This window comes from Lontra canadensis, unplaced genomic scaffold, assembly GCF_010015895.1.
Source record: "Lontra canadensis isolate GAN:19392208 unplaced genomic scaffold, GSC_riverotter_1.0 scaffold24, whole genome shotgun sequence".
NCBI lineage: Eukaryota > Metazoa > Chordata > Mammalia > Carnivora > Mustelidae > Lontra > Lontra canadensis.
In genome coordinates, this window is record NW_022631018.1 from 11,539,165 (window position 1) to 11,566,933 (window position 27,769).

At 58.2% G+C, this 27,769-nt stretch overlaps 1 protein-coding gene across 1 annotated transcript in view; it reads left to right on the forward strand.

The window, feature by feature from the left end:
* Nucleotides 1-1,727: 1,727 nt before the first annotated feature.
* The window catches only part of COQ8A (coenzyme Q8A), a 35,673-nt gene continuing 9,631 nt past the window's right edge, over nt 1,728-27,769 (forward strand). Inside the window, exons 1-4 of the mRNA XM_032862861.1 lie at nt 1,728-1,812; nt 18,773-18,958; nt 19,447-19,851; nt 20,118-20,184. Of these exons, the coding sequence (XP_032718752.1) occupies nt 18,782-18,958; nt 19,447-19,851; nt 20,118-20,184 (649 nt within the window). The 5' untranslated portion in view covers nt 1,728-1,812; nt 18,773-18,781. The remainder of the gene's footprint in view (nt 1,813-18,772; nt 18,959-19,446; nt 19,852-20,117; nt 20,185-27,769) is intronic.

Genomic DNA, 27,769 nt, shown 5'->3' on the forward strand with positions numbered 1-27,769 from the left:
CCCTCTCTCTCTCTGCCTGCCTCTCTGCCTACTTGTGATCTCTCTCTCTGTCAAGTAAATAAATAAAATCTTAAAAAAAAAAAAAAAAAGAAAAAGAAAAAAGAAACCATGGAGGCCAGAAGGCTATGGCATGATCTGTTTAAAGCACTGGAGGAAAGAAACCCTTTCAACTAAACATTTTATAACCAGCAAAACTATCCTTCAAAAATGAAGGACAGATTGACTTTGCTAGATGAGGGTGACTGGGTGGCTCAGTAGGTTAAGCCTCTGCCTTTCCCTCAGGTCCTGATCTCAGAATCCTGGGATCCAGCCCCACATCCGGCTTTCTGCTCAGCGGGGAGTCTCCTTCCCCCTCTCTCTCTGCCTGCCTCTCTGCCTACGTGTGATCTCTATCCCTGTCAAATAAATCAATAAAAATCTTAAAAAAAAAAAAGACTTTGCCAGATGAGCAAGCACCAAGGGCATTCATGACTGGGGCACATCTGCCCTGTAAAATAATAATAATAATAATAATAATAATAATAATAATAATAAAAAATGGAATCCTTTAGGCTGAAATGAAGGGACAGTAAATCAAATCTGCTTGAAGAAACAAGGAATCCCGCTAAAGGAAACTATATAGGTAAATATAATAGGCAGCATAAGTGCATTTTTCGTTTGTAACTCTTATTTTTTCGCCTGATTTAATTGCATAAAGCACTAATACATCATCTGTAGGGTTGGGTAACGTATAAAGCTGTAATTGTAGGACAATACCAACATGGGAGGGCTTGAGAATGGAGCTATAGAGGAACAAAGTTACTGTGTATTATTGAAATCAAGCTCGTATTAACTTGGACCAGGATGTTAGTTACACCCCAGGGCAACCACCGAGAAAACAGAAGGGCGTGGCCCACTGTGTCACCTGCCAGGGACTGTTTAGATGAGCCCTGAGGACCGACTGCTTGGTTCTGGCAGCATGGAGGTCCCAGGTGCACTGTTCTGGGGGTGGGCTGGGGGAGGGCTGACCGGATGGGTTCAGGCAGAATGGGAGAGAAGGAAGTAAGAGAAAATGAATACAGGCAATGCTTCCATGAACCTTGCTGGAAACGGAAGCAGAGAGCCGGGGATGGGGTGAACGGTGAGAGGTAGCTCACTGGGTTTGCATGCTGGTGGAAAAAACTAGGTGCCGTCTCTCTTTGTGTCATGCGGAAGAATTTTGGAGATTGCCGGCGGACTATTGGAGCGTCGTGCTTCCCACCCGAACGCCCCAGGCACTGGCATCGTGGGTTATTGGGGGGGGGTATGCACACACCCACTGCAGGACATACTAATATTTGGAGGGCAGGGCGGGAGGCGGGAAAGGCGCCGTGAGCTCCGGTCGCGGCAGAGAGCTGGCGGAGGGTAGGTCCGAGGTCCACGCCCCGCCGCCCCGGCCCCGGCCCCGGCCCCGGGAACACCCCTCTGCGCGGCCCGCAGCCGCGTTTTCCCAACTAGTGCAAAGGGCAGCGCGGAGGGGGAGGGGGGAGGGGCTCCTCCCTGCCCGCGAGCGCTGGACGGCCTCCCATTGGCTCCCCTCGCTCCGCCCTCGGTCCCCATTGGCCACGGCGCGAGCGCACGGGCCGAGCACGCTGCCCCGCGCCGCGCAGCGTGTGGCCGGCCAAGGCGGTGCGGCCAATGGGAGCGCCCGCGGGGCGGGGGCCGCGGACGCCGGGAGCCCCGGCGCGGGCGACGCGGTAAACAGATCCGGGGCGCGTGCGGCGCTGGCGCGGCGGTGGCGTGCGCGCGCAGGGGGCGCGAAGGTGACCGCGGAGCTCCGCTTCCTGCCGCGGGGTAAGGCTGCGGCGCTTGGCCGCCGTGCGCTCCGGGGGCACAGCGGGCCTCGCCTTACACTCGCGCGCGCCCTTCCCGCGTCCCGCTCCACCGCGGCGGCTTCCCGTGTCCTTTCCGCTCGTCCGCCCGCCGCGCCTGCCTCCTCTGAGCCCCCGCCCAGTCGTCTCCCTGGCCGGGCTGTTTCAGGGTCTTCGCTCCCGTGGCCCGGCCCCGCTGTCGGGTTTCACGGGGGTTCGGGGTGTACTTGGAGAAGGGGGCCCTTCTTGGTCCTTTTCTCCGTTCGCTTTTCCTGGGCCTTTGGGCTAAATTCCCTGAGCTCCTCCCTCTCCCTAGCCCCAGCCCCCGCCACACGCAGTGTGCCCGTCTGCCTCGGGGACAGGAATGCTGCCATATCAGGCCAGGGTGCTGGGGCTCTCCACGTGGCTGAGAGGTGCCAGCCTACTGAAGGGCGAGAGGCTCTCGACTGGCCGGGCACAGCCCATTGGAACACATGTCCTGCTTCCTGGGGCATTGGGTGTGCGTGACACAAGACCCAAGAGCCGGGCCTGCCAAGCTTAAGTGGTTACCATAGGAGCCCAGAGTGTGCATGATACCAGCCTGCCCGCTGTCCTGTTGTGGATGGACAGGTCATCCTTCCAGGAGGGCCCTTCTGAGAAGAGACAAGGGGGTTCTCTTGGTTCACAGGAGCAGAATCCTTAAGACTCTTGCGATGGCTCTGGGTATTTTGTTCAGCCTTGCAAGTAATGCAGGCAAGCGTTATTACAATTTTTGGCCTAATCTTGTGCACCTCAGAGGAAAAATAACCTAGGTGGTCTGAGCACATCCCTGTGTGTCACCTGAGACAGGGCTTTCCAGTCTTCAGACTCCACGTTTGGGCTGGACAGTTCTTTGCTGTGGGAGGGTGACCTGAGCTTTGTCCACTAGAGCCTGGAAGCAGCTCCCCACCCCAACACACACACTAGTGTGACAATCAAATATTTCTCCAGACGTTGCCGAATGTCTCCTAAATGTCAGAATCGCCCTTGGTTGAGAACCATTGAGCTAAGACTCTTAAGAGTCTTTTAGTGCTGCCAGAGAGGCGTGCTGGGACCTGCCTATGAGTAGCTGAGAGGTTTGGCCCAGGGAAGTGCTGTGCTCCCTGCCCTAAACCAGGGATAGAAGCCGTATAGGTGGGCTTCCAAGGGGAGCTCACCTCTGCACCTGGAGGGACAGGAGAGCTATAGGAGATAGAAACTCATGGGCATCCACTTTGCCTGCTGGATGCAAGGCAGTGATTGGCTGGGTCCAGAGTGCAAAAGGAGAAGGCTGGTGGTTTCTGTCTTTGGAGACTTTGCAAGAGGGTGGGGGATAGGCATGTGAAATAACCATGGGACAGTTTTTAAACAGTGACCAAACAAGTTCAAGCTTCTGAACCCTGGCAGAAAGGCCAACTCCGTTATCCACAAGGTGATACCTTAGTCCTCTTCCTGTGTCTTGTGGTGTGGGAAGGGGCCGGCCCTGGGTGTGCAGAGTAACTGGCTGCATTTCAAGCTGACGTGTGGGGATGTTTACACGTGCTGTGTGCCCCTCCATGAGAGCGTGCAGCACGGACACCTGTATCATTTGTAAAGGGCCTCTGTGGTCGATGGAAGCATCGGTGCCAAAGATGCAGAGAAAGATGCTTTACGTCTGAGTCTAGATGTTGCCCTAAATATAACCTGGAGTTTATTTCCCAAAGTTCTAAGTACCAAATCAATGGGGAATGCAGAATAGCTGAAAAACAGTGATTATGGCATAGAGCAGGGAAGGCTATCTTAAGCCTCTCCCTCCCATGAATTTCCCTGTCTTGTACACACTGTGGGTGTGTACCTGGGTTTTCCCGTTACATTCCTTGATTAGGTAGGCAGTCTTTTGCGTTCCCTTTGTTGCCAGTGGAAAAGGATCTGGACGGAGAGGTCACTTCTCCTTTCTCAAAAAGAAGTTTAGAGAAGTCCAAACTTGGCAGGATAATTTTCCGCCAAGAGCTACGGACACTGAGTCATTATCTTTGTCATTTGAAACAAGAGCTGTGTGCAAAATTAGACAGGAATATTTAGAGCACTGTCTTGATCTGACAGTGGCGTCTGGAAATAGTTCGTACATTCCTGCCGAGTAACGGCCAGGAACTTGGAGCCAGTGGAAGGGAGAGAGTGGCGTGGGGAGTTCAAGGGCCCACGTCTTCAAGAGTGGCTCCTCTGGGATGGGTGAAGTCCGGGGACCCTGAGGCAGGGCCAGTACCCTGGGCACAGGACGTGAGAGGGGGGCTTCTGCCCACACTTTTTACAAAGCTGAATGGGTACCCGCTGGTCTGTCCGCAAGCATATTGTTCCTTGTGTGGTTCCAGGTTCCTGAGCCCTTGACCTCTTGCTTTGAGGTCAGGGGCCTACAGAGTATTTTAAGTTGGAAATGACCCCGAAAATGTCTTTTTATTCTTCATACTTGGGAGTGATTTATTTTCAGTGGGTGCATGTAGAAAAGATTCATGAGAGAGCCAAGTGTTTTTCGCTCAGATTTACATTTCGGGGTATTGTAGAATAGTGACTGTGCTCTTGTCCCGAGAGTCCTAGACTTGTGGGGTTTTTGGTTTTTGTTTTTTTTTAATGTCCTCATATCCTACCTGGGCTGGGGCAAAAGGACTACACTTAGTCCAAACCTGGAAAAATCCCTGTGTGCCCTGAGGGTCAGTGCTCTTCCACACCTTGCCCCTGAGGAAGAGCCCACTCTGGAATTGTAGGGGGATCTGGTTTTAACTCCTCATTGAACACCTCTCGATGGATTGACCTCGTCAGGCACGGCATTGGGAATGTGGAAGTGAACGGCTCCTGGGTCCCTGAACTGGGGGACCTTATAGTAAGGGCCCTCAGTGTGGTTTGGACTAGGAGCTCTGGGTGGAAACTGAAGGCTTCTTGGAGGAGGAGCGTTGGGGGGGCTTTGAGGATGAGCAGGATTTCAGCAGGAAGAGGCAGGAGTTTGGCGGGGGTAGGGTCAGGGATCCGTGCTTCCCAGACTTCCCAGCAGTAAACATGGCTCGGCGTTGCTAAGTTGCAGTGGAAGTTTCTAGGCACTCACTCCTGGGGGCTGTTAGCGGTCCAGGGACCACTGTGTGCCCCGCCCTTATGGTTTGGGTGAGTTCAGGTGAGGCAGAGCAGTGCTTCCATACATTTTCTCTCAGCACTGGGGTCGGGGGCCAAGAGGGCTTGGCTTTGTACTTGCGGCAGTTTCCAGCTGAATTCCGTTCAGGCCAGAAGGGTTGCTGAGCACCCGCAGCTCCTGAGTCCAGCGGCAGCCCAGAGGGCCCCGGAGAGAGACAGACAGAGACAGAGAGTGAGTGTGAGCCACCTGCCCTGATACGTGCACAGTCCGGGGGCTGTTACTCGGCAGGACCCACAGGGGGTACTGGCCCTCTGCTGTGGGGACCCAGGGTGGAACACAAGCTGGTTCTGCTGGAGAAAGGCTGGGAGAATGCTTCCTGGGGCCTGAAAGGTGGGTGCACCCCACCCCACCGCCCGCACCCCAGAGAGAAGTGCTTAGAGGCTGAGGCCAGCCGGGGCAAAGGTCTGGCGGCCAGTGGGTGTTGCTCTGGGGAGGGTGCCAAGGTGGGCTGGTGTGTGCGGAACGGGCAGGGAGACCAGTGAGGCGGGTTGTGAGAAATGAGTGTGGCCTGCGTCCCACATGGGGGATGGCGGAGCGAGGGCGGGGGCAGGTGGGGACGTGGAATGCGAGGCGTGGATTGGAGAGAATAGAAATCTGTGCGGGTGGAGGTCCAGATTAAGTGGCTGGCTGGGCACTGACGGCTGAGGTTTCTAGTTGTGGGGAGGAGCTGTTTGGGGTGGATGGCGGTGTCCCTGCAGAAAATAGGGTGCGGGAGGAGGGGCTGGTTTGGGGGAAGACAGACGGTGATGTTCTAGACACGAAGGGGTTGAGGTACCTCTGGGACTCCACGCCCCCCCACCCCCTTATGTTAAGATTTAATTTGTGTGTGGTGGATTCACCCTTCCTACTAAGTAGTTGTGCAGTTTGAGAGACATGTATGATGTCGGGGCACCTGGATGGCCCAGTCGGTTGGGCAGCTGGCTCTGGTCATGATCTTGGAGTCCTGGGATGGAGGGATCGAGCCCCGCATCAGGCTCTGTGCTCAGCGTGCGGTCTGTGTGAGATCCTCTCTCTCCCTCTGCACCCCCGGCCCCTGTTTCTGCACACACACTTTCTCTCTCTCATAATAAGCAAATCTAAATGGTCACATAATCCTTACTACAGGTGAGGTGTAGAACAGTTCTGTTTCAGACACGTTCCCTATGCCCGTTCATTGGTGCCTGTGGGACTTCGAAGGGTGCTGTGGTGTGTGTGTAACTGGGTTCGTTCTAGAACCGCCTTGGCGGTTGAGATGGCCTGCCCCGGCTGACAGCAGGGATGCACAGACCTAGGGCAACTCCGGGAACAGGGAGGAGCAGTCAGCAGGGGAATTTTTATATCTGGCCCCGGAAGGCAGAGAGAGAGGGTTTGTGGACGTGAGAGGGAATGTTTTTCTGGAAGGAGAGAGTGAAGGCAAAAGCAAGCTGGGTGGGGAGCGTCCTCGTGGAGGAGGGGGAGGAGCTGGGCTGGAAGGGGTAGGCTGGTTCTGAGGGCTCTGAGAAGTGAGCTAGAGGGGGTGCGCACAGGCACATTGCCTCTGGGTGAGCAAGGAGGCAGCTGCAGGGTGAGTGGATGGGAGCCCCGCGGGCTGGGGCGCCGGAAGAGAAAGCAAGGCGGGCGTCCTGTTGTGCCCTCCCGCCCACCAGGCCCTGCTTCTGCCCGCTGCTGAGGAACTGGTGGTTCCTGGTGGGCAAGTGAGTGTGCGTGTGAGTGCATGTGAGTGCAAGTATGTGTGTGAGTCCTTGAGTGTGTGAGTGTGCCACTTTGCGAGTGCACGAGTGTGCATGTTTGCAGAGGTGAGTGCAAGTATGTGAGTTGTGGGAGTGTGAGGTGGTGTGTGAGTACACAAAGTGCATGGGTGTGTGAATGTGAGAGCAGGTGAGTATGTAAGCATGAATGTGTGAGAGTGTGAGTGCATAAGTGTGTACCCTGGTGGGTGTCCATGTGTGTGAGTACAGGTGCATGAGTGTGGGCTTGGGTATGTGAGTGGATTGTGAACATGAGTGCACGAGTGTGTGCCCATGTGGATGTGTGTGTGAGTACGTGAGTGTGGCGAGTGGTGTGATTGTGAGTGCAGGTGCATGCATGTGTGCATGAGCAGGTGCCTTTGTGTGAACGAGTGTGGTGGAGGGGCAGGGTGGTGGGTTTCCTGGAGGCAGAAGAGACCCAGGCTGGACACCCTCCTGCCCCCAGGGTCTGTCTCCCCACTAGGTCTCTTGCGGTGCCTGGACGGGGTGGCGCTTGGTTCTAGGGCATCATTCTTCCCAGACCTTGTGAGCTCTGCGTGCGAGCAGCCCTGGCCAGGGATGAACAGCTTCCTGTGCTCTAGGGATGCATGGGTCCGAGTCTCTGGGAGCTGGAGACTGCTGTGGGTTTCTTTTTTTTTTAAAGATTTTTAAAATTTATTTATTTGACAGACAGAGTTACAAGTAGGCAGAGGAGATAGGCAGAGAGAGAGGAGGAAGCAGGTTCCCCGTCGAGCAGAGAGCCTGAGGTGGGGCTCGATCCCAGGACCCTGGGACCACGACCCGAGCAGAAGGCAGAGGCTTTAATCCCCTGAGCCACCCAGGTGCCCCTGCTGTGGGTTTCTGAACAGAAGGAAACGAAGCACAGGGCGGACAAGGAGAGCGGGTGTGCCCGAGGTCACACGTGGCGGGTGTCCTTGGGAGTGGGGGGGCTCAATGTCCGTCCTCCGTCCCCACACTGCTCCCATCTGGGCACTAGAGGCCCGGTGGGGACATCCTGCCATCAGTGGGGCTGGGTGCAAGGTCGTGGGGACTGTTCACACACATGCAGCTCTTCGGGTGAGGTCCAGAGCCTGGGGTCAGGCTTGGAGTTCCTTCCTCCTGCCTGGTGCGTTTGCTCTGTGGCCCTGGCCCTGGCCAGCAGGAGGGTGGGGGTTGGAGTGGATTGCCCTGTGCCCCACAGGCGGTTACTATTTGATGGGAGCCGGAGCAAACATGTCCTGTCCCTGAGGTCGGGGAGAAGTCTGTGGCTCTTGCTCCCACGCATGCTCACTGCCCACATGTGATAAAGCGTGGGGCCGGTCCCCACATACAGGTGGGACCAGTGTGGACCTCTGTGCTGGGGGGCCAGGCCTGCCGTCTTGCCCCTCTTTTTCCTTTTCGATTTCTCGTAAGCAAGGAGTGGGGCAGGACAGCAAGCACTAGAGGTGCTTCGTCCTGCATGGGTGCCCTGGGGGCCGTGGACGCAGTGCCAGCACCTAGGTTTTCGTCCTCTACTCCCACCCTGTGAGCACAGGGCTGCCGCTGTGTGTGTGTGTGGGGGGTGTGTCTCAGGGTGGTTGGGGGTGGGACCCCTGGGTTCTAGGTGTTGGGGCTCCATCAGTTAGCAAGTACCGTGGGTACAGACAGGTGTTCAGCTCCAGGGGCTGCCCCCTTGGGGAATGGAGAACTGGGTAAGAGAGTCCCCTCTCTAGGAGCTCACCACACAGCAAGGGAGACGGGACTGCTGCACGGTCACACAGGCCAGCTGGAGGTGACCCCCGGCCATCAAGAGATGCAGGAGTTTAGACGAAGATGAGGGTGGGGGCCTATCGTTCTGCAGGGTCTACTGTTCTGTCATTGGGCAGAGGAAGTGGTATTTTGGGGGTGGGTAGGAGGCACATGGAAGTAGGAAAAGCCCTGTGTGTGTGTGTGTGTGTGTGTGTGTGCATTGGGGGAGGCCATTCTGGCAGAAGCACTGGGGGGGGCATTGGGGGTGACCTAACCCCGGTGATCCTCTTCCCATTTCTGTCCCTGAGTACAGTTGTCTGTCAAGGGTGGTTTCTTGTCTGGGCGGGGTCCCTAGTTCTAAAAAGCCCTGGGCTTTGTATGCACACATCACGGCAGCGTCCCTGTCTGGCCTTGGTGTGGTATGTGGAAGGGCAGCTAGTAAAGGCTGGTACTGGGTGTCCCCGTGGCGATCTGAGGACCGTGTGCCCAGTGTCACCTTCTGGGTTATGCACACTGTGAGGTGGCCTTCAGCGTGGGGCTTCTGCCTCTCTCTGCCCTTTGTGTCTGAGACAAGAACCAAGCCGGCCCCAAGGGGCTGGGCCTGCTGGTTTTGGGAAGCTGATGCTCTTAGTGCAGGTACCTTGGGAGCTTTCCAGAAGGGGCAGTTCTGAGAGGCCAGTTGCCCCTTGAGAGCCCTGCCAGCTCCAGAGTTCCTGTGTCTCCAGGAGACTGTTGATTTAAAATGTTGCTTTACTGCTGTGAGGGCGGGTTTCTTAGCTGCTTTCGTCTCCGCCTCCTGGGCAGCAAGGAAAGGGCTGGAGCCTGCGGTCAGACCAGGGTGGAAGGCCCAGCGCCTGACGCCCTTGGGAGCCGCGGAGATGTCTGCTCCTTGCCGAGCTCGCTCCCCGCTGTGCGTAGGGACAGCACCTGTTGTGGGAGGGCAGGGAGTTGAGTGAAGTGATGGGCACACAGAGGGGTCTGTGTTTGCCGCTCGTGACTAAAGCGATTTCTCTGGAACAGTCTATGTGAAGTGCAAGTGTTTTGGAAGATGAAGAGGGTGAAGCTGGTGAAAAGCATTCTGGGAGTAGGGCCTGCTCCATGGGCTCTGTGGCGCCCCTAGGCTGTGCACGGTGCCTTGTGGGCAGCGGATCCTCAGAAGTGGTTCGGATGTTGAACCGAGCCTCAGAAGGCGTGGGGCACCTTGGTCCTGAGAGCCAGCGGGACTCTGCTGTTGGGAACAGGAGTGTGTTCTGAGCTGGCTCCGGGGTAGTCCAGCCCCAGGCACGGCACTTGGCACATGCTTGGCACCCAGGGCTGTTTGTGGGATGACCGAAGAGTGATCTGGAAATTATTCTAGAATACAGCCTGCCCCTCTCTTTCCTTTAAAAAAATAGACTCCATATTCGTTTCCTGTGGCTGCTCTGACATTACCTCAAACCCAGCAACTTAAAACACTGCAGATTTGTTATTTGACGGTTCTGGAGGTCAGAAGCCCGAGCTGGGATGTCAGCGTGGCCTGTCCTTTCTGGAGGCTCCAGACAGAAGTGACCCTGGCCTTCCCAGCCTCCAGGGGGTGGCCGGCCTCCCACCTGTCTGACACCTGCTCTCCAGCCGCTGCTTCTGTCACCCCCCGCACGGACATGAGGGCCCCGCGATCATTTGGGCCCATGTTGGTAATCCCCTGTCTTAAGGATCTTTACCTGAATCCCACGTGCAAAGCCCCCTCTGCCCCGGAAGCTGACACTGTCACTGGTTAAAGGGCTCAGAGTGTGGACATGTCTGTGAGGTGGTGACCCAGCCTGCGCATTTCAACAGACCCCTTTCAATACCTGATTTCACTTTAGAGGAAACTCCTCGACCACAGCTCCAGGTCCCCACCCAGGGTCCTGTCCACCTTCCTGCGTGACAGTGCAGTGACAGTGGTGGTTCATGTGGTCACGATCAGTGGGTGGGGAAGGAGTCGGGGTCAGAGATAAGAGCCTCCCACCAGGGACTTGGAGTTGGGCTGGAGAGAAGAGGCATCTGTGTGCCAGAGAGGGGATGTGCAGAGCAGAGCAGGACCTGGCCAGCCTGGAAGATGAGGAGGTGAGGGGAAGACTCCCCGAGAGCTAAGGGTCAGCTCATGCCCTCGAGTAAATGTGGTGTGTCTGTACATTTCGGGGTACTTCGCCTCTCCTGCTTAGATTGGATGCTGCTGTGATTTCCAGCTGAAAAACAGGTTCCCGTGTGGCCCAGGAACAGGCCTGCATTGGCCAGCTGGTCAGGGGAGAGCTGGTTCCCAGGCCCCAAGGCTGGCCTCATCGCACACAGGGCTCTCCCGGCCTCAGAGGGGGTGGGGAGCAGCTGGGGGTCCAGGGGCAGGCTTGCTTGCTGGGGCTCGGGGCTCAGAGCCGTGCTCAGAGTGCTGCTCGGGCATGGGGGTGAGCAGAGGCTGGGTGGGAGGCCTGGGTCGTGACTGCGGTGCCTCCAACCTCAGGCCCAGGAGCTTGGGCATCTCCTGTTGATCCTTTAGACAGCTCGAGCCATCTGAGCAGGGGCTTAGCGTGACGAAGTGGATTTGGGGACGGTTATTAGGTGGTAGAGTGTGTGCTGGTGTGCAGACAGGTCGTGGGGATCAGAGGCCTCCCCCCCAGTACTATTCCTCCCATAAAATACCATGAAAGCTTCCTGTTTTCTCCTCTGGGAGAGGTGTTGACAGTGGTAAGGATCACCAGCGGGTGTTTATTTCTGGCCTCTAAGCACGCCCCGGGCACCACCCCCGGGCCCCGCAGAGGCTGGACTGCCCTCCTTGAGTCCGACGGAGTCCGGCGCGACTCTGTCCCCGGCCCGAGCACCGGGGTATAAACAAGTGGGATTGTCTGGTCTCCCGAGCCTGAACCTCCTTCCAGAGCGTCTCTGCTCACAGTGATGAAGCCCTTCCATGTGCCAGCCCCTCGGGGCCCTGTGCGCTGCTCTGTGGGTTACCTGACCCGCTCCTGTGGGGAAACTGGCACAAAGAGACACTTGGTGACTTTAGTTCAGCGGCAGAGGCAGGATTGGAACCTGGGGCGCCTGGCTCTGGAGCATCTCTGTGGGACAAGCACTGTTTTCAGGTTTTAAGCAGAAAAGTCGGGGGAGTTTTCGTCAGAAAATGAAATGGCCGTGGGAACCCTGTGCTTGGTGGGTGGGCATTTAAAAGGCCCCTTGTGGTCAGTTCTGTTCACCAGGAGGAGGAGGCACCGCCCAGGGCCCCTCCACCCCCCAGCTTGCTCCCTGTGCACCAGAGCCCTGAGTGTCGTTAAGTGGGGCGCTTCTCCTGCTGCTTCGGTGAGCCACCCTCCGCAGCCCGGTGCCCACCTGGAGGCAGCACCCTGGGAAGCCTGGAGCGTGCTAATCTCCCGGGAGGCGGGTGCCATCTAGGGTACCCAACGCTCTTCAGCTTGGGTGTTCCTCTTACCTGTTAAAGCTGACGGACTCAAGTCTTTCCTGGCTCCAGTTCTTACAAGCTGTGTGACTTTAGCCAAGTTACGGAACCTCTCTGTGCCTTAGTGCCTTCATCTCAAACATGGACATGGTAACAGCACCGAGCTTGTAAGAATGATGGAGGGAACACTTAGCTTACAGCCTGGCGGATGGTGGAGTCTCAGGGACAGCAGCTGTGGTTAGTGCACTGCAGCACGGGGACATCTGGGGACCCGGTGACAGTCCGAGTGCCTGCTGCCCAGCAAGCCCTTGTGTGTGCTAGCACACGCGTTTGCGCTTCTCACCAGCTCCAAGGAAGAGCCCTCCGGTCTAGAAGCAGCTTCCAAGGGAACGGGAGGTCCTCAGCCTAGAAGCTGTCCCGAGGCCGGCTCCTTTCTGCGGGGGAAGGGGGACTTCCTGGGCGACGTGCAGGTTTGGGGCTTCTGGGGATGACTGGCAGCTGTGGGGACTGCGGGGCCCTATTGGCCTATCCCCCAGCAGGAAGGCGACTCTCCAGACCCCGCTGCGGGTGACGGACAACGGGGCTGTTTGTCTCTGTGTCTTCCTGGTCTGTCCTTGTGTGTTCAGTTGCCAGTACGGGAGGCTGTTTCTGAAGCCGCGGGTGAGACCCTGGGTGGCCCTCACCACCCTCACTGGCCCTAGGCCTAGAGCCCCTGCGAGAGTCCAGTACTGGCCCCTGGACGGGGTTTGGATGGCCGAGGGGAAGGGCACAGCCCCAGAATGTTATGGCTTCGGGTCCCGAGGTGGTCTCTTCCTGACGTACAGCTTCCTCTGAGTCCCCTGGGGAAACAGTCGCCTGGTATTTCTTTTCTTTTACTCAGAGTAGAAGAAAAGAAGAAAGCTTTTAAGCACCTAAAGGAACTTTTCAGGGCCCATGCAGGCTGGAAACTGAGAACATTCCAGACCAAAGTAAAGTTTATTCTTGGCTGGGAGGGGGCAGAAGAAGGCCACTGGTGCCCCCGCCCTGGGGCCTCTGGAAAAGGACCTTCAGCAGCCCTGTGGGAGGTGACAGTCGGGAAGGCCTGTGGTGGCCCTGAGGCTCCTTGTCTTTAAGCTCATTCATTCCTTTTCTAGCTTCTTGAGGCAGTAACCGGAAAAGAAAGGGCAGGTGGAGGGTTTCCACAGAGCCAGGCTTTGGGGGAAGGGCAGCAGGGAGACACTTGGGAAGGATCTTTGCCGCCAGGCCTGTGCGTGGGCCACCTCTGCTCCCTTTCCCCCTCGTCCTCTAGAACAGGGATCTCAAAGTGGGGTTCTAGCCCAGGCAGCAGCAGCACCTGGGAATGTGTGAGTTCGGCAGGTTTCCAGGCCCACCCCAGACCCACAGACCCAGAGATGGGGGCGGGCCCAGCAGTCTGGGCTTTCACAAGCTGCCTGGGGGACTCTGCTGCCCCCTGAAGCCTGAGCACCCTGCCTCCGGCCACACCCCCCAGGGGCCTCTGATTCTGGATCTAGATGAAACAGCCAGTAGGTGTGAGCCGGTCCCCCACACAGCAGCTTGTTTGAGCCTTCGAGAGACCTGTTGAGTTCATTCTGTTTCCGAGAGTGTATGACCTGCCTGCTCTGTGTTGAGTAGGGAGCTGGGAACGGGAGAGGGAAAGACAGGTGTGGTTCTGGCCAACAGCCCCTCGGGGGAGGAGACAGTGACTCAGACAGATTTACAGCGGGCACTGCTGTGCTGGGGGAAGGACAGGCTGGGGGGGGGCAGGGGGTGCGTGCGTAGGTTTTTAGGGTGGGACGTGTTGGGGGAGGGTGTCCCAGAAGAGATGATATTTGGGCCAGGAGCGGGGATGGGGAGGAAAGTGTGCTCCTGGCTCCTGGGCTGAGGCTGGCAGGAGGGCTGGCCTGGCCTGACTGAGACACAGTGAGTGCAGAGAACAGGGAGATGAACTGAGATTTGGGGTGGCCAGGTCACGAGAGTCCTTTCAGCCCCTTAGGAACCTCGGAGAGCTTGGAAGTGATTTGGGAGCAGGGGCCGGGGACTAGGGGCAGGAGGGCCAGCTTGGGGCTGGGGCAGTCGTCCTGCCAGGGGTGGCCAGGGAGTCACCTGAGGTGAGGAGTGGGTGGTGGTCACATTCCTCAGGATGAGGAGTCCGGGAGAGGGTGTGGGGGTGGTGAGGGCCATTTGATGCCTATGGGACATGGGGGTGTCGTGGGGGTGACATGTGTGGGGCAGATGGCTGGATGAAGCTTCACGCGTTCCCCAAGACAAAGAGCTTTCCTTTGGGGTCCTTCTCCCAGCCACCCTGAGGCTTCGGGGCCCCTCAGGGTGTGCGTTTCGGAAATAGAACTACCCTGGCTTTGGTCAGTCCAAGCTGCTTGGCCACGCCATGTTTTAGAGCCACAAAGGCGATCCAACCCTGGCTTGGTACATCCCCACCAGGTCTCCAGCTCGCGGTCCCCTCAAGAGGAGAGGCGAGTGACCCACGGTGAGTCTGTCCTCTACCAGGAGTGAGATTGTGTCCTGAGAGCCCCAGGAAGGTCGGAGAGTGAGGGGTCATTGGCGCATTCTTGGAACTTGGGAACTGTGTTTTCTAGCCTCTGTCCCTGGGGGTGGTGAGCTGTGTTGATTTCTGTTCTTTCTCCAGATAAGCTCTTTATTTCCATCCTTTATGGCAGTTTAGCATGTTAGGACCAAAAAGGGGAGCCACCCAGAGCACTCTACTCTGGAGAGGGAGGAACTAGCAAATGACACACTTAGTGACCACAGCCTTGGCAGAGCTGGGACCCTGCGTCCCTTTTCCTAGGACTCTTGTGGGGGTCTGCAGCTGCCTCTGTCTCTGACCCTCCTGTGTCAGCCTCCGTTGGCCTCTGGCCCTCTCCCTGGGGAGACACTATGCAGACACTATAGAAGTGTCTGCATGGCATCACAGCTGTGTGCGCCCTGGGGCCAAGGGCAGGGTCACCAGGGCCTGCAGGGACTAGCCCAGAGCACCAAGGGGAGTCTTCTGGAATGTGGGATGGATCACTGAATGCCTTTTTGTTTTGGTACTAGTCCCTAGTAGGCACCCCCAAACCCCCCACATCTGTTTGCTCACCCAGCACTTTTGGCTGTCCCTTTCTTGGGGCAGAGTGGTGACACCGGGGACTTCTGGGGTCCACCTACCAAGCAGGCACAGAGCCGTGTGCTCAGTTGCTCTGTTACTTCTGGGTGAGGTGTGGAAACCGCTCAGCGGCCAGCAGGAGAAGTGGGTGGTTGGAGGGCTCTAATACTTGTAGATGCGTCCTGGTGCAGACAAGGTTTTGCTTTTTAAGCAGTTTATTTATTAGAGAGTGAGAACGAGCAGGGGTGTAGGGTGAGGTTGGGAGGGGCAGAGGGAGATTGAATCCCAAGCAGCTTGCTGCCCAACACAGGGCTCGATCCCAGGACTCTGGGATCACCACTGGAGCCTAAGGCAGATGCTTAACCAACTGAGCCACCCAGGTTCCCTGGGGCTTTTGCTTTTTATTTACTTAAGATCATGATGAAACGGCGCCTGCTGCAGGTGAGTGCCTAGGTGCATTCCTGCAGGGGTTGCAGCAAACTTCAGGGTAACTGAATTCTGAGTCCCACTGGGACTCTGGTGCCTCAGATCCCTGAGACCCACTTTTTGAAAACTGGAAGGTGAGGAAAGTTCTGGAAAGGTAGTGCCTTCTGGCCATTGTTCCTCTTTCTGCTGTCCCTTGCTCAAAAAAAAAAAAAAAAAAAGAAGTACTTGGTGTTGATTAGGTGTGAAGGGCTGACTGTACTGACCGGAGATAAATATTTGTCAAAGTGAGGGCAGGCCTGGCCATCCACATGTGAATCGGCTCCCAAATGACCAAGTGTTGATTCGTAGCATCTGTTGATTTGAGGACAGCAGGTTTTGTTTGCCCCACAGTGAGCAAGACGATGGAATCTCTGCGATGTTATTCCCACTGGCACTTAGCAGAGGGCTAGCTGGAGTCGCCCTCCTCCCCGCCCTGGTGTCCGCGTCCAGGGTCAGACTCGGGCCCGTCCCGGCTTTGCGGGGGCTGAGGACGCAATCGTTCACACAGAAGAAGGCATAACTAAATAGTTGGTTTTTTTTTTAATACTTATTTATTTGAGCCAAGGGGTGTGGGTGAGGTGAGAGGAGTGGGGGGAGAGAGACTTCCGAGCAGACTCCCTGCTGAGCACGGAGCCCAACACGGGGCTCGATCCCAGAACCCTGAGATCATGACCTGAGCTGAAACCAAGAGTTGGGTGCTTAACTGAGTCACCCAGGCGCCCCACAGCCAGTTTTCAGTGTGGACCGTTTTTAGATGACTTACTCATTTGTCCCCTTGAAAGTGTATACATGAACTAAACAAGTCAGGAGAATTGTTACTCATTTCTCCCAAATGCAGGAATTAAAAAAAAACTTTGGTTTATTTAGCATTTTTTTTTCCTCAGGAACTTTTCTAAAGCATCCTTGTGAAGTGGGTGTAATCCCAGCCTATCTGGGGGCTGTGCTCCTTGCCACCACGCTCAGGAGCTGGGGGAGTGAAGACGGGCCTCTAGTGGGTCCCAGGCCTGTGTCTGCAGCGTTCAGGGCCGGAGGCTGGCCTTCCAGTTGGATCGCCAGTGGATCTGTGCAGGGGGCTGGTGAGGTCAGCGCCGGCAGGGCAGACCAGCCCCACGTCACTTCTCAGCTCTGCTCTAGTGGCACTTCCGTTCATGCTTATAACTTGCATAAGAAATTCAGGGAGAATTAATTTTCACCTGGAAACGAAGTCTGAATTAAATAGGTCCTCGGAGGGTCTATGGAAGATGTGGGATCCATTAGCAGACAAGCTGAGGTTTTGGAATTATTGGAGACTGTGGCTCGTGGGTGGGAGGCTCCTGCCCTCGTTAGCTGTATTGCACTGAGAGGTGAGCAAGGGAAAGGTCTAATTTGGGGCACTTGGGGACAGTGGGGTACAGTGGGTACCCTGGGCCACCAGCAAGGATCTTTCTGAGCAGGCGTGGCTGAGGCTTAGTCTCCATCTACCCTTGTATGTCCCCACCATCTCCTTCAGGAACCTCCTCTCTTGCTGGGGTCTGTGGGCTGACCGGGCATGGGCACTGCGTCCTGTGTGCCTGTGTGCCGGGGGCTGGCAGTTTGAGCACGGGCAGAGCCCTGTGTGAGCCCTCATTATGGGCTCTCTCCCCAGGTCTAGACATTGGTCTGTGGGGCTCAGCTTTGTTTATTGCCATAAAGTGTGGATCCCAGATCAGAGCCCTGGGTGTGATGGCAGCAGGTGATGGGCCCAGCTAGCCTCTCCCCTTCATCTTTTTCAAGAGTATGGTCACCTTCCAGAAACCTCCTTGGCTTTGTTGAGGGTGTAGGCAGTTCATTTGTGCCTTACTGGGGTGCGTCCCTGAGGGGATGCCCCAGGGCCAGTGGGCCAAGTGCTTAGGAAGGCAGCCTGGTGTGGTGAGCACAGGGCAGAGCCGGGCTGGGGTCAGACCCCAGGACCACCATTCGGGGCACCATTCAGGATCGTGGACCACTCTGGCTTTGGTTTTCTCCTTTGTGGAGGAAGGAGGAGCAGTGATACCTGTGTCACTAAGTTGTTTCTAAAGGACCAAATGATGGTGAGTGGAGAGCACTCCAGCCTGGGGCCTGGTGGCTGCTGTCCTGATGGTAGTGGCAAAGGCAGGTAACCGTGGGTTGTCTCTGTTCTCCAGGCTCCTGTGCCTTCATTCTCCTTGTAAATATGAGTAGCTGCTCCCTTCCCAAGCTCAGGGTCCCTGCAGGACCCCTGGGCTGACCCCAGCTGCTCCGCTGTGACAGGCGGGCTGGAGGCAGTCAGCTGTGTTTGGAGGCCGCTGGAGCTACGAGGTCCTCAGAGTTGGAGCTTCCCTTCCCTCATGTGAGGAGAATTCGGAGTCTGCAGCGTTTCTGCAGCGTTTCTGTGCCCTCGGCCTCCTTCCTGCTGGTTCAGGCCCCTTGTCCAGGGTGTACCCGGCCCTTCCTGGGCTCCCCCACAGCCTCACCCCTCCTCGTAGCAGGTCCCAGCTCCTCCCTGCCCTGGCCAGAGTGCTCCCCAGCTGCTTCTCTGGGGTCCCCTGCTGCTCCTTTCCTTTCTGTGTGTTTTCTTCAGCCCCAGCATGTCACCGGGACCCTATCCCCCCCGCCCCCTGCACGCAACCCCGCGTAGGCTGTAGGAAATACTTGGGGGATGACTGCACATGCTCCCCTGGGAGGCAGCCCTGGGTAAGGTGGCTTTCTGGCTCTTTGGACCTGGCTGACATGAAGGAACGCGTTTTACACTGCGACGGAGTAGAGGGAAAAGTATGGGTGCACGCAGGGGAAACAAGGATCCGGAGAGGGCCCTGCCCGCAGTGCACTCAGTGCTTTCCTGGCCATCCCGCGTCCTGCTGCTCTTGGTTTTCATGCTGCTTTGGATTTCCCAGATGGAGGGTGCTGGACTGCAGTTTGCAGACCCCACAGCTGGACTATTCGTGGAGCCTGAGGGTGGGCAGGGGGCTCTGCATGTCCCTGGACCTGTGGGTGTCTGTCAGAGGCCCGCCGGGCAGAGCAGGGGCAGCTGGGTCGGGACGGGCAGCCCAGAGGGGTTGGGGTCAGGGCGCCCTGGGCCCTAGAGGGAGGTGCTTCAGGGTGGACGCTCCCTTCCAGACCTAGTTTGGCTCCAGGGGAAAGAGCACTGGGCTGAATCAGGACTCCTGGCTTCATGTCCCTCTTCTGCCACTTGGTCGCTGGGAGACGTCTGGTAACTCACTTCACCTCTCTGTGCCTTGGTGTCTCCTACGACCCAGAGCCCTGCCCCCGTCCCCCACTGTCCTCTCTGTCCATCAGCCTGCACCAGAGGGGTCCAGTGGCAGGACCAGACCTGCTGATACCTCTGCCCAGACCTTGGGGTGCAGTTGCTCTGAGTGTGGGGCATGCCGTGACTAGCCCGCTCTCTTGCAGCCCTCCAGGATGGCTGCCGTGCTGGGGGACACCATCATGCTGGTCAAAGGCCTTGCCAAGCTGACCCAGGCGGCCGTGGAGACCCACCTGCAACACCTGGGCCTCGGCGGGGAGCTCCTCGTGGCAGCCAGGGCCCTGCAGTCCGCGGCTGCGGAGCAGATCGGCTTGGTTTTGGGGCAGGTGCAGGTAAGGAGGCTGGCAGGAGTGGGTGGCAGGAGGGGCTGGCCTGGAGCTCTTGGCGAGGCCAGGATGGTGAACCAGGACACAGCAGGGGCGTTGGCTCGGGAGACCTGCTGTCCTTCCGGGTGCCTCACGGAGCTGGGACAGCCCCCCGGGAACTGGTGGCCCAGACCCCAGTTCCCTTTACAGGTGAAGAACTTGCTGCCCTAGTGTGGCAGTCCTCCCCCGGGCCTGGCAAGGCACCCAGCGGGTGCTCAGTGGCTGTCTGAAGGACACGTCTGTCTGAAGGACACTTCATGTCTCCAGGACCAGGGAGCGGGGCTTGTCAGGAGCAGGGCGGAACCTGGGTCTCCTGGCTTCGGGCTGGGAAGGAGCAGGAGCTCCCCTACAGATTTGGCTGAGGGCTGCTTACCCGGTGGAACATGGGCCGTCCCATGTAGGGCGTGGGGTGGGCACAGGTGCTTCTCTCATGCTGGCTTCACCACTCCCCACAGGTTCAGGATCAGCGCCAGGAGCCTTATGCTGAGAGCTTCGACGACCCGGAAGCAGAGTTTGCTGGGCCTCAGACTGCGGGGGCCCCCACAGATTTCTCTGCCGCCTCCTCTCCTCACCGGTCACCGCCCCCACCCTGGGATCACACTGGCAGTGAGGGCCCAGCTCCAGCCTACGTGGCCAGTGGACCCTTTAGGGAAGCCGGGCTCCCGGGCCAGGCTGCCTCCCCTCTGGGCATGGTCACTGGGAGGCTCTTTGGAGACCCCAGACACACGCTTGCTGCCACAGGCCTTCCGCGAAGGTTCTTCCACCAGGACCAGCCCCCCGTGGGGGGCCTCACCACGGAGGACATTGAGAAGGCCCGGCAGGCCAAGGCTCGCCCCGAGAGCAAGCCCCACAAGCAGATGGTGCGTCCCGGAGGGCCAGGTGGAGTGGGACTGGGGTGGCCGCTGCTCCCGGTGGCGCTGGTGTCAGTCCTTCCTTTGAGGACGTTCTCGGATGCCGTGGTCTGGAGTTCTTGGGGACACAGAGGCCTCCTCTTGGTGGAGTAGGCCGCCAGGTGGAGCGGCCGACTTCGGGGGTGGAGCGGAGCAGTGGGGGGCTGCGCGGACCCTGCCGGCTCGTCCTATCCCGCTCGCCGATTCCGTGCGGTCTCTTTCCTTGCCCCCTCTAGCTCAGCGAGCACTCTCGGGAGCGGAAGGTGCCGGTTACACGGATTGGGCGGCTGGCCAATTTCGGAGGTAAGGTGGCCGTGTGCACCCATGCCGCCTCGCCTGCCCTGGGCCATCCTCCGCTTGGCCACCATGGGGCCTGCATGGAGGTGGGAGAGGGTGGGGACCCGAGGGGTCCCGGGGAGGCCATTGGCGCCTGACTCAGCTGCTCCTGACCCTTCTCCCCAGGGGATGGTCCAGTGACTGTATCCCACTCTGCCTCTGTCACCCCTGGGGGACCGTGTCTGCGGCAGCAGCCTTTCCCTCCTGTCACTGAGCCCTGCTGCCGGGACAGGGCTGGGCAGTCAACCTTCCTCATGGAGCCGTCGAGCTTCCAGAGGGGTTTTTGCCCCTGACTGGCCTCACAGGAATCGTTGGCTAGACCCCCACAAGCTGGCAGGTGTCAGTGGACGGCTAACCAGGGGCTGTGGCCTTGAGTTCTGTCAGGAAGTCTGTGCGGTTGGGAGCTCTCCTTTTCCCTGGAGCTTTGAGTCCTGTTGTGTCCAGTACACCTGAGCTGAGTCGCAGATGACTTTGGAGTGAAGCCCTCGTACCTGCTGCAGTGACCTCACGTTGTCCTTTCCGCTCGCGAGCAAGGTGCAGGTCGCTGTGTGTGTCTGCACCATGACCTGCTTGTCTGGCGCTTTGCTCAGGTGCGCTTCTGAGTGTCCCGCCGTATGCCCCGGCACGCGCGTGCTCTGCAGCCGCTTCTCCCCGAGACGCCGTCCCGCTCCTCATTCGGGGTTGGCTCTGCGCCCCCGGGAGCCTGGCCCTCGGAGCTGGACCCGTGTGCGGGCTCTGACACTGAGTGACGGCTGCTGGTCTCCCCGATGCGCAGAGCCCGCTCATTGGATGGAACTTTCTTGAAGCGTTTGTTCCATTGCTGTTCCAAAATTTGCATGTGCTGCTGCTTAGCTGCTGCCGAGTCCAGCCCAAAGTACCATCAGAGCCGTGGCTTTATTTCCTTGTGTGGACTTGCAGTCAGCCAGTTCCTCACGCAGCATTGTGACTGCTCCTGAGACGAGTTTGAGAACCTGGCGGCCTCCGGGGATCCTCACCCCACAGGAGCCTGGGCACTTCCCTGCTTCCCACAGGGGCTGCTGGGTGGGCAGCACTGGCTACCGGAGTGTTGCGTGGAGGCCCGCTTTTCTCCCCAGCAGGTCCGAGGCCGGAGCTGTCCCTTCTCGCTCTGCGGTCTTTCTCTCCAGCCCTCTTCCCGCCGCTCCGGATGGGGCTCAGCACATAGGCTTTGCTCGACCGACGGGGTTGGAGTGGGGTGGATCCTCTTATGGGGGCTCTTTGTGGGTGAGGCAAGTAGAGGGTCTCATTGGGAAAAGTGGTCAGAAGGAGGTCGTGGTGGCAAATTGAATTTGATGGAATGCAGTGCGTTCCGGTGAGGGTGCAGAAGCCAGGCCCTCGGGGGTGGGGTCAAGGTAGACGAGCGCAGCGGGAGGGTCTCTGGGGGAAGGTGTGTGCGGCAGACAGGCAGCCTCAGTAAGCCCCGGGGCAGGGCTCCCCGGGGCCAGACCCAACCTGGGATGGGGTCAGAGTGAGCAGGTGTCCTGTGCCATCAGAAGCCTCTGGAGCCCGTGCTCGCAGCTGCCTGGGGCCTGGAGCCGTCCTCAGCGTGCGCACACTAGGGGTTTGCTCAGCACTTGGCCCCTCCTGTCGGGCTTCGAGGGGGGAGGGTGATGGCAGGGAGCACCCAGGTCTGGGGAGAACGTGGCGTTCTGGCTCTTGGGGGTGTTCTGGGCTTTCAGCTACACCCCGAGGTGGTCACGCTGTGTGTTACGACCTTTCAGCCAGTGTGACATCAGTTCAGTGGGTCAGGACTGGCATTTAAAAAACAGAGGAAAACTGAATAGAAGATCAGAATTAATATCATAGATTTTAGAACTGTTTGTGTTGCAAAAAACCATTTTTCTCCAGAGCTACAAACATCCTGCTTTATACCTGTGGTTCACTGTATTGCGAAGTTTGTGGTTTACTGCTGGGTTGTTGTCTAAACAGAGTGAGTTAACACTCCTGCTTTGTTCTTCTAGAAAACACTTCTGACCTTTCTTCCCCTTGTGGGGTGTGATGTGGACCAACAGGTGTAGGGATTTTTTGTAGGAGGGGCATGAAGGAAAGGGATCACGGTAGATCCCCTGGGAGGCAGGCTTGACCTTGAGAAGGTCAGCGGCAGGTATCCAGCTGGTGGACGTGGATGGGGTGGGAGTCCTGGGTGCACCTCGGTTCGGGGGGTGTCACGGCTGAGATGTGAGCAGGGCGAACGGTGGATATTAGGTCTTGTTAAGGAGTGATATGAAAGATGGGGTCAGAACTGGGCTTTAGGTCGTCACAGTATCAGGTATCCAGCCTTGCTTCCTTATGACCTTGGGCCCTGCTTAGGTTTTCCCTTTTATAAAATAGGGATTCCGAGAACCAATAAGTCTTTACATGTTCATCTACTTTCTCAGGGTAAAGAGAGAAGGGAGAAGGGTCAGCGTGTGTGTTAGAAACACTAGCAAGTGGGAGAGGAAGTACCCAGCCCAGCGGAGTCAGCCGCCAGGAAACACTGCCCGGAGGAGGAGTCGCTCAAGCCCACGGGGCCTTAGTGTTCTGCCGCTCCCGAAAGGAGGGGATCGGGAAAGAGCAGAGAGCTACACGCTCTCCTCTCTGCACCCCCCTGGACCCCGCCCCCTAAATTCAGGATTGCACACAAAGCTGTGGTTTCTAGTGCTTAGCATGGAGTTGCCTTTGTCCTTCTCCCGCTAAACAGTCTTGTGGCCACTTTGACAGAAGTTTCTTGCACCTGCATGGAAATTCCCGAGTGACGTGGTTGTACGTTCATCTTCCGTCTGGTCCCCCAGCCCTACCTTCTGCATGGAAGGCCCCTCCCCTCCCACCGTTGCTTCTGCTTCTCTCTCCCCTAAGATTAAAGATTTAAGTAGGTTTGATGCATCCCATAATGGGTGTGGGTGTGTTGGTACGAATCCCAGCAGGAAATGGTCCTGACACCGGAGACTGGGCACAGAGGCTGGAGTGTTCTTAGCTTCTTCAGGACTTAAATGTGTGTGTGTTGCGGGGAAGAGGGGGCTTTTTTGGGAGAAGAGGAGTTGGGGTGGGAGTCAAGTGTTTGGGACAGAAGATCTGGCCCAAAATAGAAGAGGGGACCCCAAGAGAAAGGAGGGTTCAGGACCCCCACCACTGTAAGAGGGGTCACCAGGCTGTGGTCCAGAGTCTTCTGGTGTAGAACTTTTTGTCAAAGATGCTCTGGCTATTTTTCTCAATACAAAAGAGTTTATAAACCATAAAACCCCAAAAGAATATGGAGACGACCAACACATATTTGTGAAGTCCTCCCCCTGCCTCAGACCCCCGTTCCTGGGCAGCGTGAGGTGGGCCCAGAGGTATTGTTTTGAGGCCTGTCCTCGCGCACTCGTTCTCAGAACCCGCACAGGCGTGCGCTGTGCGCTGTTGGCCCAGCCCAATGCCCCGACGGATGGATCGGATAGAAGGGAGTCCCGGGTCCTGGGATCACACATCTGGAACAGGAATCCTCTCTTACACACAGAGATGACCCTCAGCCAGTCCTGGCTTCCCCTGCGCCCCTTCCCCGAGTGCACCCTCACCTCGCCTCCCTGCACCGGCTCTTTTGGTTCAGACCAGTCCGGTCTCGGGCAGGAGGAGATCACACCTCATCTCCCATGGAGCAGGGCGGGTGGTGGGTTTTCAGGGCCGGCTTTTCGGCCCTCGTGTCCTTACTGGCCAGAACAAGGTGGTTGCGTGGGTTCTGCCCTTCCAGTAGTCGTGCTCCCTGGTGCTGGAGCAAGTAGTTGCTGCCCACTGAGCGCGCTCAGGCCCCGAGAATACTGCCGGACGGAGAGCCTTACGATTACAGTACACGACACCGCAGGGCCAGAATATTTATATTATGGGGAAAAGGGTTAACACGCACGGGATCCATTGCTTGTGCCCAGCTGGAGCCGTTGGCCTGGCGGGAGTGGAGCCCAGGGTGCGGTTATCCAAGGGAGCAGAACGGTGGGGGGAGGCCTGCAGCTGTCCCCCCCCCCCCCCGATGATCTGCTGCAGCTGCCTGTGGCTCAGGACAGTGGTCAGTGGGGCAGGAGGGAAGGAAAACCCCTGCTGCACCCTTGGGAGACTCCCACACGGTGTAGTGGCTTGTGGGTCGGGCCCGTCCATCTGGTCTCCCGCTTCATCTGTACACCGTGGCCATTGGGGAGATCACGATCACGTCTCTTCCTCTGAACGGGAGACAGCTTCCCTGTCCAGGCCACTTTCAAGACCTGGAGGTGCTGATGACACCCAGCAAGGAGGGATTTTCTCCCCAGTGTGTGGCTGGAGTTCATTTGCCTCCTGCCTCCCCCGGCCCCCTGCCAAGAGGGAAGGGGTGTGATGCTGTGGATCCTGGCTGTGTGGCTGAGTCAGCCGCCCCCTGCCCACCCTAGTCCCGCCTTCTCTGCTCTGCCGACCGCTGTCTGCCCTGCACGATGTCCCGATCACGGGAGGCTGACCCCACCCACCGTAGCTTGGTTCGGGGCCTCTGGGAGCCGGGCAGGGCTAGGGAGGAGAGCAGGCTGCCTTCCCAGCAAGCTGGGGGCCTGTTTCCGTGGACACGAGGCCCCCGTGTGACCGCTGCTCTGGAGGGAGGGGCACTTTTGGGGCTGGGGTGGCCGCTTGTGCTGCTTGGCCTGGTGGCCTTGCCCTCTATGGGTGTAGCACCTGGCTCCCTTGGGTCTGCGCTCTCCTAGGACAGAAGAGCCCACCGGGGCTGGTGACCCAGATTAGTTCCAGGCCTTTAGCAGACCTTTCAAAGGCCTGCTTTCACGCTCTGGAAGCCAGCCATGGGTGGCCAGCCTGGTGCACAGAGACCTCCTCAGGAGGCCCGTGGACAGGAAGACAAGCCCGTGTGCATGTCGGACCACATACAGGGGTCCTCCAGCGCCTTGACACTGCCACCTGCTAACAGCTGGCTTGACACAGAGCCCAGGGTCGGCAGCTGAGCCCGTGGCCCGGGGAAGTCAGGGGTCTTGCATTGGCTTTGGTGAGGCTATTTTGACCTGTGGCTTAATGTCCTTCATGGGCGTTGGGAAGTTCTGGTCATTTCTTCTTCCAGTGCTGCTTCTACCATGTTTTCTCCCCAACGTTTGTTAGATGTATTGCATGTCCGTGTCTCCCATGTTCTCGTATCTTCCGCCCCTTTTCCACTTCGTGATTCAGAGCAGTTGTCTTCCCGTCTCCTGTGTGTCTGGAACCTGAGGGAGGACAGGAGGGTGACAGGAGACCTTAGTGGGTCAGGCCCCCTGCAGAAGGGCTGTTCTCCGAAGGAGCCAGGCGTGGTTCCTCCACGGTTGTGGTGACCAGGCCTCCGCCAGGGAGGCAGGAGTGAGGGACTGCTGAGGGCACCAGGCCGGGGTTGGGGGAGACGGGACGCGCAGGAGCAGGAAGAAGGAGGGCGATGTGTGGAACAGGCTTGCGAAATCAGATCTAGGGAACAGATGTGATAAGACTGGGCCAGGAGTGACAAGTAGAGTGAAGGGACCCTTGGGAACCCTTGTAATTTTAGAAGGTGAAAGGTTAAGGGATCCCTATTCCCAGAAAAATGCTTTGCTTTAAAGAAATAGTTCACGAGAGGTGTCTGGCTGGCTCAGTCAGAGGAACGTTGACGTGATCTCAGGGTTGTGGGTTTGAGTCCCGTGTTGGGTGTGGAGCCCGTTCAAAAAAAAAAAACAACAACAAAACATCGACTTGAGGAAGGGGGAGGGGCACATGTCACCCTCTGTCCGGTTACGATGTGCTTCCAGGTGTCCATGTATGTTTCTGCTGCTAGTCACGGGCCTCCAGATGTGAAAACTGAGTAACGTCTTAGTAAAAAAGGAACAAACATATCAAGAAAGAGATGAGGCCACAGAAGAGTGTCCTCTCTGTTGGAAAATAGGGGTGCGAGGGTGGAGGTGTGCGGCGGTGGCTGTGGGGTGGCTCAGCAGCAGCACGTGCCCCGGGGTCGTCGTGCCGCCACCCCGGGCTCTTGCGGCCCCGTCCCCACAGTAAGCAAACAAGCACAGGGTGACTGGGTGTACTTGGTTTTTTGGTTTTAATTTTGCCAAGAACATTTAAAACAAATCAAATTCCCTCAGCTATTCTCATGTTTTAGTAACGCAGAAATGCAACGCATGTGCTCCCAAGACCAGTGACAGGAAGTTGAGTAGCGAGTTTGGTGACCGACTCGCCGTGGGTGCAGGCAGGCCCAGGAGCCGAGTGGAGCCGTCCCTCAGGGGTGCTGCCATGAGACCTGGGGCTGGGGCTGGGAGCTGACGGGGAGGGGAGACTTCGGGTCTTGTGTGGCAGAGCCGTGCGCCCGGCCCTCTGGCTCCATGCGCCTGGGTTGCTTGTCTGAAGTCAGGCCTCTGCTCACACAGCTTGATCACCTGGGCTCGATCGTCATCGAGGCCGCGGAGATCGGAGGTCCCGGGTCTGGCAGGCCGCGTGCAGGGCTGACTGCTTGTGGGGTGGCTCACGGGGACCCCCGCTTGCCGCCCGCATTCCTGGGGGTGCACTCCTGCTTTCCTCTGGCAGCCAGTGCCCGCCCTGCGCCCGCTCAGCTGGGGTGGCGGGGGCCTGGGCACACGGTTTCTGCTTCTCCAAGAGCTGGTCTACAAGGGGCACAGGAGTCCGCTTCGCCCCTGAGGAGCTCTGAGGGAGGTGAGGGTGGGTACGGTGATGGCCGCTTCCCCAGGGCCATGTGCTTGCTTGTGACCGCGCAGGGACCTGAGCTGAGTCTGAGCCTGCGGCGGGCATCCCTTGCTGGGCATGGGTGGGGGGCAACTGCTGACCGCCTGGGGGCACGCTGTCCAGGGGACTCCACAACCCTCCTTCCTCCTGGCCCTGCTCCTAGCCCGCACTGTCCCCCAGGGCCAGGACTCAGGAACAGCTTGCTGCAAAGCCAGTGTCCTTACCTCCCCACGCCTCTGTGTGCCCTCTGGCTTAGAAGGCGCGTTACGACAGCACAGGCCCAGAGGGGAGCCTGGCACACAGTCTGTTGTCTGTGGAAATCTCCTGGCCCGGGGCTGTGCTGCAGAAACCCCCGTGATCCTTGCTCTGTAAACAGCCTGGGGTTTCTGGCAGGTAGAGCTGCTCCTTCCCGCTTGGGCACCTTGCACCAAGCCTCCTTCCCAGCGGTGCTGTTTGTCGGAGGGTGTTTGGTTTCTCCTTTTCTCAGCCTCTGCTGACGTCTGGGCCGAAGCCAGAGTCTGCTGCAGGGTGGCCTCGTTTAGCTCCGATGACCTCCGGGGGACTGCAGGGAGGGGGAGCTGGGGATGGGGGCCTGGGAAGCTGGCCCGGGGCCCTCCTGTCTCTGGGGAGAAGCCTGCTGCTTCCCTGGCGTTTCTGGGCCGCAAAAGCTCTGTTGGTGAGAGAAAGGCCAGCAGCCTTCCTGGCAGGGGTGGCCCCTCCCCGCCGGCCAGGACGAAGGCTGAGCTGGCCACGGCCGCCCCCGGGCTGCAGAGCCGGCTCCGCGGGCTGCTGGTCATCTAGCAGCCTTGCTGCCAGGCGGTGTGGGCCAGGCGGGTGGTGCAGCCCAGCGTGGAGGGGGGCGCCGCCCTGAGCGCTGGGG